General features: G+C 46.6%; 2 protein-coding genes across 2 annotated transcripts in view; one reads left to right on the top strand and one right to left on the bottom strand.

Moving 5' to 3' along the window:
• Positions 1 to 740, top strand: part of T265_09574 (hypothetical protein) — a gene marked incomplete at both ends in the record, with an annotated part of 6,446 nt that extends 5,706 nt beyond the window's left edge. Inside the window, one exon of the mRNA XM_009175684.1 lies at positions 219 to 740. Coding sequence (XP_009173948.1) covers positions 219 to 740 — 522 coding nt within the window. The remainder of the gene's footprint in view (positions 1 to 218) is intronic.
• Positions 1 to 12,675, bottom strand: part of T265_09573 (hypothetical protein) — a gene marked incomplete at both ends in the record, with an annotated part of 31,288 nt that overhangs the window by 9,030 nt on the left and 9,583 nt on the right. The window contains 2 exons of the mRNA XM_009175683.1: positions 3,601 to 3,930; positions 8,614 to 9,035. Coding sequence (XP_009173947.1) covers positions 3,601 to 3,930; positions 8,614 to 9,035 — 752 coding nt within the window. The remainder of the gene's footprint in view (positions 1 to 3,600; positions 3,931 to 8,613; positions 9,036 to 12,675) is intronic.

Raw genomic sequence — 12,675 nt, 5'->3', positions numbered from 1 at the left:
GCAGTTGAGCATTAGCATTCACTGTTCTCAGTAATGATGACATTCCCTTCAAAGGAGACCACTTGGGTTTCTACCATCCGTGGCCCGTCTTTGGGAGGATCAAGTATAAATCGTGACCGCCTGGAACCCAAATGAGTGGCACTTCCTTTGGAGGTAGGTAACTGTGCAGAGCATTCACCGCGGCCTAATCCTGATGGATTTTTCTTCAATCTCCACAGATTATTAAAGGAATAGGATACCTGGACGAAAAAGTATTCCGATTTCAAAAAATCTGGCCAAAAGTCACGCAAAACCGATCCACGATGGTTGAACAATTTTTGCAAGAACAAATGCGCGATCTCGAAGGATTGTGGATGACATGTCGAAAGCAGATACATCGAGCAAACTCATTTCGTGGAGCAGCCCAAACGACCCACATCCTATCTTTGATTGTCTTGTTCATGGTCCCCAGCATGTTTGTGATCAGCCGAGTATGGGCGGTGCGCTCCACGACCGTCTCTCTACAGCTCACGATCACGACAATTTTCGTGCACTACGCAGCATCAGTCGACTTTCACAACTGCCTCATGGGGGTGCGTAACAAAGTGGACCGTGCATTGCGACCGACCTACAGAATAACATATGAACTGACACCTCACATCCTGTACACCCTGTTGATCACGGTAACAGTGTGTGGCATCCCCCTGATATGTATGAGCCTTGTCACCGATTGTGGGAAACGAAAATACGCCTGCAAATAGAAGTGTTTCATACACACGGTTGTATTGTAAAACCTCAGGACAAAGGGGGCGAGGTCAAAGACGATAAGAAAAAGTACATTTCGGGTGCTGATTTTCATAGGCACCGAGTAGAAGTTGATGTGAACTCGGCACACGGACCAATCGACTATGGTGGTGCAGGGATGATTCAGTTTCTTCATTTGGCAGGGATGATCTAGTTGCGACCAGAGGCGTTTTGCTACACCAAGTCGTTCATTTCATTAATGCACAGTTCCTCATGTTTGAGGGTGGCTAACATCAATTATATCTATATACTATCTATAAACTATACTATATACTATACTATTTATACTACTATATATACTACTACTATATATACTGTATATACTGCTATATACTATACTATATAGTATCTATAAACCTCCAATTTGTTGACAGAACAGTACGATGCTCCATACCGGGACTGTCGGTGAACCCTTCCAACTCTTTGGACTGAGGTTCTTGACAAAGAGACAGAGAACAGTCTTCTTTCGGGAATTGTTTCTTAGGTGAGTAATCGTCCAGTTGTAGAACTCTTCCGGTGCCTAGCTGCCATGCTATCCGAAGGAAGCGAGAGGGCTGGGATACCGTCAGGTTGTCCAAGCCTAGACAGGGGAAGACGGAAGAGCCAGAGGTCGGGTTCGAACCACGGACCTTCCGGTCAGTAAATTCGCGCTCTAACCAGTTGAACCATCTCGCCCCACAGTGAGCTAATTCTTATTGAAGCATTTTAGTGGCGCATATTCATTGGTCGTGCCGGAACTAGGTTGCCTGACACGAAAAGCGAGTGTGCTACGTCTGTCTCACCGAGACACGATGGATGCGTCTGGAGTATCACGTTCAAAAGTTTGGGCTTAAACGATATGTGAGGTTGAATGATCCAGTAACTGTCCTGTTTATTTCGACCGATGATCAGCCAGACGGTTCAACTAGCGCTTGAAACATACCTGGAAATTCGGTTTGCACCGTCCACAGACTTTTAAAAGCTCATTTATTTTCAGTTATCTTGTGGCACCACAAGTTCTGATGCATTTTGAAAAACCTCAGCGATCGATCAGGAAAGCCATAAATGCCAAGAGATGCAATCCAACGGCTTTCTCGGAACGACTGTACGCCTCTGGACCTTTCAGAATGATTCAAGAAGTTGTTGCACAGGAGAAACGTTTGTCTGAGTGACTTTTGTAGGCAAATAAGGAAGCTCCAGATCAATAAGTGGTTTTTATTTTATCGATTGGAATGGAAAGGTGATTGTGGAAAGGGGGCGGGTGGGGACGCGCGACAGTACGACTATCCGGTAGCTGTACAGTAGGGGTTAGGTATTCCCAAGGCTCTGGGAGGGGCCAAAGTGGGTTTCGAAGCGATCGAAATCCGTGGAAGACATGAAAACCACGAGGAACGGGTTGTAAGTGCTTCATAGTCATAGGATCCAGTTCTGTTAGATATCCGTTGTGAAATTCAAGAGCAGTTAATGGACGAAAACCATGTGCGCCGGGCCACCGAACTTTGAAAGCACAAATCGCAAGCCATGAGCGATGATCAACATCGACGTCAGATGACTTGCAGGAAACGAATGCAAAGGGCATCAATGAGTGAGTTGAATGTAGTTGAGTGCGAAGGTAGACCAGCGTGCCATGAGGAAGTTCCGAGGGAACCTTTCGAAGAAGCTGAGCGGCTTCGTGAAGTTGGGAAGTTGTCTGAAAAGGCATAAGGCTTCTTATCAACACCAGTGAATTTGCATGCGGGAAGGTTTGTAACTGAGTAAGCTGTTTCACATCAAAAGCTGAGAGAAAACATTGCAGAGGCAAAAAAAAAACACCTGGCGAGGAAGGTACAATTGTTCTAGTTTGCCCATGCTGCCTCAGTTGTTTCTACTCAAGTTTGAACAGCCTAGAAGTGCATCAGTCTTCTGGCCTCGTGTTGACTGGGTTGTACCTGTTCACCAAAAACCCAAACAAAACTTCATCGGCGACCTAATCAAAGCCATCAGCTGAAGCAAAGTCGTTTTTTTTTTGATTAAACGAGGATTGACGAAAACTTGGTACACGTTTCGGGCTCAGAGCGAGCTAGCCAGAAGCCTCAGCTCGTACTACCTGTGGGTATCATGAGTGTCAATCCTTCGACTATGGTACTCTCTTGGGGCACTGTTACCATGCAACTCACAAAAAGCACACAGATGACAACAGTACCAAGTAATGGGAGCCCATGTGAGGGTAGCTGAGATGTCACCCGAACGACCGACTGTCAGCGAAGCTTTCCCAACCGCAGCATCTCCACCGCCCCTGTCTACGCTTGGATAAATGGACCGTATATCAGCCTAACTTCGGGTAGCATGGCAGCTAGATGCCGGAAGAGTGTAGCAGCTGAACGACTTTTCATATAGGCCACCAGCAACCTCAATTGCTACACTTACGTGGTAGGCGCAGTGTCCCGTCAAAGAATCAGACAGGGGTTTCTGACTAGTGAGAGTTATGCTTGTGTCCCGTTCAAACCAGTTCAGTCTAGTGTAGCTGTTCCGAAGACTTAGCTTGACGGTTTAGGTAGAACTGCACCGCACCGCACCGCATCGCACGTCGGGGCACCAACCCATTGGCAGGACCACTATAAGAGTCTTACGGCGTTCTCAATGTTTCTCAAGACTAAACAATTCGATAAGATGCATGTATCGAATAGGTACGCTGAACTTGTAAGACGTTGGGAATGACTGTGGGAAACACGAACAGCCGGAGCAGTGTGTTGCAACGCGAAGGGGTATCCTGCCTTCGAAATAGTTTACACTACTCAAAATGTATAAGTAGTGTGGACACACTAAAAATTGGTCGTGCATACATACTGTCAGGCTTACCTCGTCCATCACAGATCCGGAGGATTCAGCTATATTAGTCAAACAAGGGACGACCAAGGGGCCAGTTCCAGATAATCGGATCTGGGCGACACCAGAATCTCCTCTTTTCTTTAGGACTGCCATTTCGGTACAGACATTGACTGGGCTGTCCTGGAGGGCGTGCCACAAACGGACGATCTCCGGGGCGGACTGTGAGCACCAATCGATGCGGCCCATCTCAGGTGTGGGACGTGAAGCACGCTTCTCTGCCAGTCCAGTTTGAGCTGCGATGGATTGTTGGCAATGGGAGCCATGCTCCACTCCACTAAGAGTACTCGGATGTAGAAGCACCTAAATCAGAGAAGAAAGTGCCGGGGTTCGTTCGTTTATTTAAGGCGATAACAAAACAGTTCCTTGAAGAGAGCAGTTCCCCAATAAGCTATCTCAATGAAGAAAGAAGGGTAAGGTGGACCAAGTAGTTAGAGCGCGAATTTGCTGATTGGAAGGTCCGTGGTTCAAATCCGACCTCGGCCTCTCGACTTCCTCTGTGTAGGCTTGGGCAACCTGGCAGTATCCCAACCCTGTGCTTCCTTCGGGTAGAATGGCGGCTAGGCACCGGGTGTTACAGCTGAACGATTTTTTATGAAGAAGGTGATGCTAGCAAGCCAGAAAAACTCTTTTTAAATCATAAGATAACTCTCAATAAATGAAAAGTTTGCTAGAACTCAACAAGAAGTTCTAAAATGAACATCTTTCGGCAGAATGAAACGTTCACTGATTATCTATCACCTAGAACAGTCGCATGCTTTCATCCGAGTTAGGTGAAAGGTTACCACGTCTGATTATGCAGGAAATTAACACAAACGGGTAGTCAACCGACTCATGAATATGGACGTATAAAGTGGAATCGAACCCACTACCACTGTTTTTCGACTGTCTTTCAAGATCACGAAATTGTAGCAAGAACCACCCTTCAGCCTGGACAGTTAAACGCAGTTGGGAGCTTGTTTACTTTTCAGCGTGGTGGCCAATTGGATAGGTGGACTGACCGTGATACTGTCCTTTCAATTGAGGTAGAAGGTAGTTCTATCAAGCGGTTGTGTGCGTGTAAGGGTACCTCTGTCAGAATAATGCTAAGTCCGATGTGTGAATTGACTGTAACCTTTGGTATGACTGGCTGAAAGTGCACCATGCATCCAATAGGCGTATTCATGAATTTAAAAGGAAGGTACTGTAGCGACCCAGTCACCCACATACTTGACGGTTCAACTCAGTCGCTCACCGGATCGCGAGGCTTGTCTTTTTTCTCATGAGCACAAACCACGTCGCATTAAACTGACTCATCGGACATCGATTTTCTGCACCGCCTAGTCAGCGTAGCAACCACTCATGTGCCGACGCGCCCACATACACGCACTGGGACCTACATAAAGGCAAACCGAACCTAGTCAGGACACTCAGACTGGCGCGCGCGCAGGGAGCAGGAGGTCAACCTCTCCACAAGTCCACGGACAATCATGGAACATGTGTAGCAGCCAAACTGCGGAGAAAACACGTTACCGCCGTCCGGACTTTCACCAAGGTACTCTCACATACAATAAGTTCCTTTTTGACTTGCTCTCATCCTCGCACTGTATTTTATACGTGTCGCAACCATGTTAAAAACTTCTATTAGTGCACATACACCTTCTGATTTGTATTATAGCTACCACCACCTGCGCGCTAATAGTACTTATCTCCATGATCACCAGTCAGCTGCCCTGTAACCCGAATGAGAGAGGGAGGCTAGGTTGTCCAAGCCTAGACAGAAGCATCCGGTTCAACTGTGAGTGTGTTTGCTTCAGTCAGAAGAAGGTGCGGTCCTCACTGGATGCCTGTATTCAAGAAAACAGGTTTTACAGATACGCACGCTCGTTACGTTGATTAATTAATTGGAACGTACACTCGTTGTACAACTTCTGGAAGGCGCTCGTGGGTTACTGAACCAGCGTCACAAGGCTCACCTAGTGAAATATCAAGCTTTTGAAGAGGTTAGAGTAATTTGGCGCACAAAACACATTATGAGAGCGCCCAATGTGAACAACTACCGTAAGTTACCAACTATATTATCTAAGTATTCATCTGACTTGCGAAAAACCTTGATAACACAACTGCAGTGTCGACTCTTAAAGGCTTAAAAAAACAAACACTCATGAGGGGCATTACTTGTTAGTAAGTCAGTTGCTCGTCTGTAAGAAACCCGTGAAGAAGAGTAACCATGAACTACCGGATGTGAATCGAAGGGCTGGAGTTAGCTCACTTTGACAAGTAGATAAACAATGACTAGATCAATGAAAGCACCTTCAAAAATTTTTCATAAACTCGTCGTATAGTCAGTCAGACAGACAGACACAGTGTTACAAAGTAATACGTTGGACACAAATCAGCTTCAATACAGACAGCTGATTGAAAACGGTCCTGGAGGGCAGACAGCCGGCTGGCATGTGAAGCAAGTAGCCTAACCGACATAATTCATGGAGTTGACTGACAACTATCGCCGACAAGCTGCCTCTTCTGATATACGTCAGCCTTATCACCTCCATACTCTCAACGGACACCAGTCAGGAGACAAATAATCACACAATCAATTCAATTCAGTTCCTCAGCTATTGTCCAGAGGCCAACCATCCCCAATAACCGAACATCACTTTATTTGGATGGATGTGTTACGTGCGGGACACGGACCGAACGAAGGCATGCCCTGATTGGTCAGAATACCAGCCAATCCGAGTCGAGCATCTTTGACTCGACGCTTCTCGCCCCCTCACAGAGATTCTAGCACGACCTTGTGGGACATTCTGTGATTACCCTATAAATACAGTTGTAGTAATTTTCCGTTGTTCCCATAACGGGCTGTCTGAAGCTACCGTGCCTTTTGATATACCATAGTGGGCGGAGCAGGAAGCCAAGGGACCGATACAGAGTTGCACTACAGTTCAGCAAGACAGCAGCTATAAACCCTGTACCTCGGACACGTTTCCAGCTGCTACAGGTTCGATTAGCGGAAAACGGGAGAGTATGGGTCATACAACCAGCAAAATCGAGATCACCGCAGTATTTTGGATATGTCCTTGACGGATAAACTGATGTCACACCAGCGTGATAAGTATGGGAATTTGGGAAAAAACGATGTGATTTTTGCGAGCAAAGAAACTATTTTCCTCTTTGACCAGGCCACCTGAACTGATATGATTGCACGGCAGGTGAATTTTGATTGGATGGCCTGCTGATTCCACTCAGTTTTTAGCAGCACATGGCACTTTACAGGTGTGAATCGCATACTTGGAATGAACCAACCAGAACGTTCGATATCGGTGTGACACTTCGATCGCACAGTCTTGGCTATCACCACCGAATATGGGGAACTCAAGTAACAGATACGTACGGATTCTGGTGCGTCCATGGAAGTTCATCACCATCATCGACAGCATAACATCACTGTTCAATAGTGAACCTTCGCTGTTGTGGAAATTAGCGTAAGGTGCTTTTGAGAGAGATACGAACCTGAGTAGAACTCCCCTTAAAGGGAGACTTTAACTCAAGGATATTCCCCTCCTCTGTAAACCACCTTCGTGAGTGATAAAAAGGACACTGTTATAATAGCGAACCCCCCAAAAAAGGCAAACGAACAAGGCTATCAGCTGTTAACGAGCATAGCAGCTAGCTGCGGAATCTCGCACTGATTTGAGTACCCCGCCATGATACTGAACTATAACGGGGTCTTGCATTTCAGCCTGACAAACGCGGAATATCGAGGACGGTTGAGACGCAGTAAGATGGTCTGGAGAGTACCGGTAACAAGAGACAGAACGCAGACTGGAACACGACACTAAACAAGCAGAAAGTGCACAACACGGAACGCAGACTATGGTGCACGTGACCAATTGGCCCACTACCATATGAGTAACTTTTAAGGCAGACCACCGAAACTAAGCCACCCTGAATAGAGACCCAAAACGTCCATCTGACCTTCTCATCAACAAGACTGTTGTATATCCGAAGTCACCATTCGCATGGTCCAATCACGAACAAGTAGGGCCCATAAAGAACAATGACTGGACTCCAGGTGAGTAGCTCGCCAGGAAGTGAGAATAGGAATCCAGCTAGGCTCGATAGTGACCAGTAACTCAAGGGTGGAACTATGGTAGTGCTGTGCACTAGACAACTACCTTATATACTGCCTACTACGTCCTCTGATTAACACACCTTCCTCTAAATGACTTCCCCGACCACGTGACTGTTCATGGCACTCGCAGGTGTCAGGCTGCTCGTACCACGTGAGTGAATTTGTTTGAGTTTTGCGAGGTCATACTGCAGAGGTAGTCAATAACACCAACACTCGTTTAGATGTAATGCCTTTTCGACGCTTAGCTGCCATGCCACTCGAAGGAAACACGAGGGCTGACATACTGTCAAGTTGCCCAAGCCTATACAGAAGCAGTCGAAACGCTGATGTTGGGTTCGAACCACGGACCTTCCGGTCAGTAAGTTCCAGCCTAAACCACTGAGCTATCTCGAGCTATGGAAGACCGCCGTACATCAATATTGCGCCATCCAAGACGGGGTGTTCCGTTGAAGATGTTGGACTATATGATAGGGAGTCTATAAGACTACGGTGTTATTGCCACTAGTTTTTCGATCGGATGTTTACAGACGTATGCACCAATTCCTCGCCTCCAAACTAATTGCACACAACGGGCCTTATTTATTTACACTGATAGGGTTATAGGGTAGCGAAGCATCGGTGTTCTGCATTGGTGTTGTCATTGGGTTACCTCAATCATCTACCAGGAGGAGATCCTTTTTTGACGGTATTTCTAACAAAAGCGAAGAATGAACGATGAATGAGACTAGGAAACAATGCACAGTTCCGTTCGTTAGTAGAAGGATCTACGAGTTGCGTATATGACGACTAACCTTGAATTGGGAGCTGACCGAGTAGGGGCTCGGCTAATTTGTTAGGACAGCGCAAAACAGAGCTTATCCTCAACGTACTTGAAACATAGCTTCGATACTGAACGGACTGAGGTGGTCTGTTAGCTGTCTGACCGTCATTGGCTCGGAAGTACCCTCAAGGGAGATTGCATGCTGATAGAGAATAGGCCCACTGTCGAATGTGTGCTGTTCTGTTGGTATCCGGATCACCGTGACACCAGTGACTCGGTCGCCGACAACAAGTGTGTGAAATAGCGGACAAGGACCTCGCCATCGGGGTAGCAAAGATGGATGGACATTGATGCAACCACGATCAAACAGCGTAATCATTCCAGTCGGCAAGAATCGACCGAATGAGATGATGAGTCCCAGAAGACCGGCGGGTTGGCGCTTGGATCGCTCGAACTCGGTCCGGAGTTCCTGTACACGGGACAAAACAGTATTTTCTGCACTGTGAGCACAGCGTGGCCAAGTACTGTAGACTGGAAGGTGGAAACAAAAGTCAATACAGCCATATTTTTTATCAGTACATGCTGGTGCTTGACAGCTATACAACTATAATTTGGATCCTTAGCTAACAAACTGGCTTACGAGAAGTATAGGAACTGACATAACTCCCTATAAACGGAAATTCGGTACGGGAATTGTATAGAGAAACGTGAGGAATCGACCGGATGAAGGCAGGTCTTTCTGAGTACACACCGTGCTAGCCGTAGGAAGCACAAAGGATGATGCCATACCAAGTCACTCCGGTACAGATAAGTCAGTGAAGGTGGTCCGGAACGCTTGGTCCGTACATGCATCTCCGAACTCACCATGAAAGAACACATACGGCATAAAAAATGAGACCTTTAGAACGGGTACACCTATTCATGGAGGCAGTGAACGGTTCGGAAAAAATCGGGGCCCCAGAGAGAGAACTCAGTGTTCTCAGACTCATAGCTATCGTTTTGATACCTGTCTTCGTTGGTTGTCTCATCCATGCTACCTCTGCGAAACTGAAGGACTGATAAACTGATGTCAACCAACGGAGAGCCGTACAAAAAGGGTCACTGTTAAAAACAGGTCTTCCTAGCAAGAAGCATCAGAGCCCCCCTCCTCCCGAGGAGATGCCACCCCCATAACAGAGGTAGATACTTCCACTACTCTGGTCGACTTTCTTGGGTGCGAGTGCGAGTTTTTCCAGCGGTAGGTGAAATGAACTGAGGATGCTTAGCTCCAAGCCGATAATCTAAGTGACGCTTAGCGTGTTAACGAAACTGTACTATCTCTAATACGCGTTACGATTAATCCGTAAAGCCGCTGACGTCATACCACCCGCAAGACCGAAACAGCTTAAAGTGATCAGACCGCTTACTTAGCACCCGTGACGAGTCAAATCCAGCGTCTGTACCGAAAGAAGAAACATTACTGAACATGACATCTTTTGTCATGGAGTAACACTGAGAAGCACGGGGCCTTCGTCTTAGAAACCCAGTCTGGAGAAGTCTCTAAATAGGGCAAGGATTTTCTCTGGTTCGAATCTTTTTTATCGTTCAGCCGTAGCACCCTTCCGGTGCTTAACTACCACGCCACCCGAAGGTTGCACGAGGGCTGGGATACTGCCAGGTTGCCCAAGCCTAAACGGGGGAAGTCCAGAGGCAGAGGTCGGGTTCGAACCACAGACCTTCCGGTCAGTAAATTCGCGCTCTAACCACTTGAACCATCTCGCTCCTTTTTTACCACTGAACCTTTTCTTCCTGGGGTACATTCCAATCAGAGCTAGCCTTGAGTAACAAGATATGCGAAGACAAGTAATCAAGGGTCACACGAGCGAGCCAATGTACACGGCAGAGGGGATCAAACCAACTGATCGGCGACAGCTGTTAAATGTCTTTTGGGACTGCCAATCCACGACAGGCACGTAATACCACAGAAACATCGGCAGATGGAGAATAGTTCTGATGCTTGTCCGCTCCTTTGACAAAGATACTGCCCTAGTGAAATGAGGCTAGACGAGTACGGACTTCTGAAGAGCCAGCTAAACCAAGGTTTATGGAGGATACGGTCGCTATCAATAATTTGTTTGCCGCTTGGACCATTTGATACCATCAGCAGTGAATTGTGTGGTATGGTGGAGCGTCGACTGAGTGGTTGTGTGACCTCTTTACACAAAGATCAAAATACAAACTCGATGTAAATAGCATGGAACTCTTGGGAGATACACAACGGGAGAAAGACCATTTGGAAGCAGGGTACTTTCCGGTGGATTCGATCAACCGGTATGTCATCATCATCATCATCCGAACCATCATCATAATCATCCGAATCATCATAATCATCCGAATCATCATCATCATCATCATCATCATCCGAATCATCATCATCATCCACAGGAAACTTTAAAAATCAGACTCAACGCTCTAGTGTTTGTTTGGAAAAAAAATTCGCAGAATTACTATTAAGCTCTCGGACCTTCAATAATTCGCTCTCTAGTCTACACTTCGTCTTTTTTCAAAGTTTGGAGGTAGTCGTGTATTATGTTTCTCTCATCTGTTACAATGTCACAGTAACAGCGAAGACATTCTTTTTTGCTAATTTATGTAAGCCGATCGGTTCGCAACTCGTCAGAAACGCGCTTTGGACTGTATTCGGCTCAGACAAAAGCACACCAAAGTATTTCCTTAGCTTTTGTTTCATGGCCGATTCATCTAGTCCACAACACCATTAAGCGCATTCCTAGTCAGCATGGCTTTGACTTCTTAAGTTAGTGGCGACACTCTTTGCCTCGCTGACATTCCTTGGCCGCTAATGGGAAAGGTACTTGAGACACGAGTATTTTGGCAGTCCGAAACGGTTCGCAGATTTATTTCACCATCAACAGCATGACATCAATGTTCAAAACTAATGCTTTGCTGCCGTACATCCATGATTTATTTGTGAAGGAGAGAATAAAAGTGGACGGGGAATGGACTTAGTGCTAGTTTACTACAATCATTCTGAGGTGTCCACACCTTCAGACACTCATTTAGGAAATTTAGATAGAAACTGGCAACAAATATGTCACTGACATCGATGACCACCCATATCTTGCAGCGTCTTCAACCAGACGCGGTGAGGATCAAGTGGACGTTCTGCTGGAAAGCGAGTTGGACCCATAGCACCTTCAGTTTTCGTAGCCACTTTCACACCCTTTTGCCAGGACGAAGGTTAGCCACCTCCCTGCTTGATGCACAATGGTGAACAGCACTTCTTTCCGCAAGCCATGAGTCGGCATGCACAATACACGGTCAAATCACCATAGCTTCTGGTGCTGGACACACCCTTCGATTGAAGTATTGTTGCACAACCGAACACTCGTTTTCGAATTTCCTCGTTGCCTACACGAGCTATGGTTCTGAGACAACATTGAAGACATCTCAGTTCTGCTCCTAGAAAAGGCCACTTCTCACAGCCATGCATTGAAACATCCCTCAATGTAGCCTGATGCACAACAATTCAGGGATATGCCGCTTTGTCGTTATAGGTGTTTCAAATTAGGAAATGCGACCCTAGAATTAGAGATTTGCGCATTGACTTCATCTGTCATACTACCATCGGAACTAATACAACTTCCAAGGTATGTAAGACGCTCCACAACTTCGAGTACTTTTGCTTGGATTGTGAGGTGTTCAGCGAAGCACCAGTGTCAACAGTGAGAATGCTGGTTTTGATGATGATGATGATGATATTCAGCGAACGCACATCTATAAGCATGGCCTTAAACATTTTGGGTTCAGAGTGCATACCAAAGAATGGAATGGCTCTGACAAGTTCACCCACAAGCACCTGCACTTTGTGGGGGCGAGATGGCCCAAGTGGTTAGAGCGCGAATTTACTAGCTGAAGGGTCCATGGTTCGACCTCTTCCTCTCGACTTCCCCTGTCTAGGCTTGGACAACCTGGCGGTATCCCAGCCCTCGTGCAACCCTCGGGTGGCATAGCAGTTAGGCACCGACAGGGTGCTACAGCTGAATGACCTGCGCCTTGCTCCCCTCTTCAAAGACGAGAATGATGCCATCTGAATACTCCAGATGGACACGTCTTTAGTCAGCCGATAGCTAAACACGAGGGTTTTGAAGATCATCCGGTGTTCGTGTCATTA

This window comes from Opisthorchis viverrini, assembly GCF_000715545.1.
Source record: "Opisthorchis viverrini unplaced genomic scaffold opera_v5_292, whole genome shotgun sequence".
In the NCBI taxonomy this organism is placed as follows: domain Eukaryota; kingdom Metazoa; phylum Platyhelminthes; class Trematoda; order Opisthorchiida; family Opisthorchiidae; genus Opisthorchis; species Opisthorchis viverrini.
Note: the sequence above shows the minus strand (reverse complement) of the source record. Positions and strands in the feature narration are given on the sequence as shown.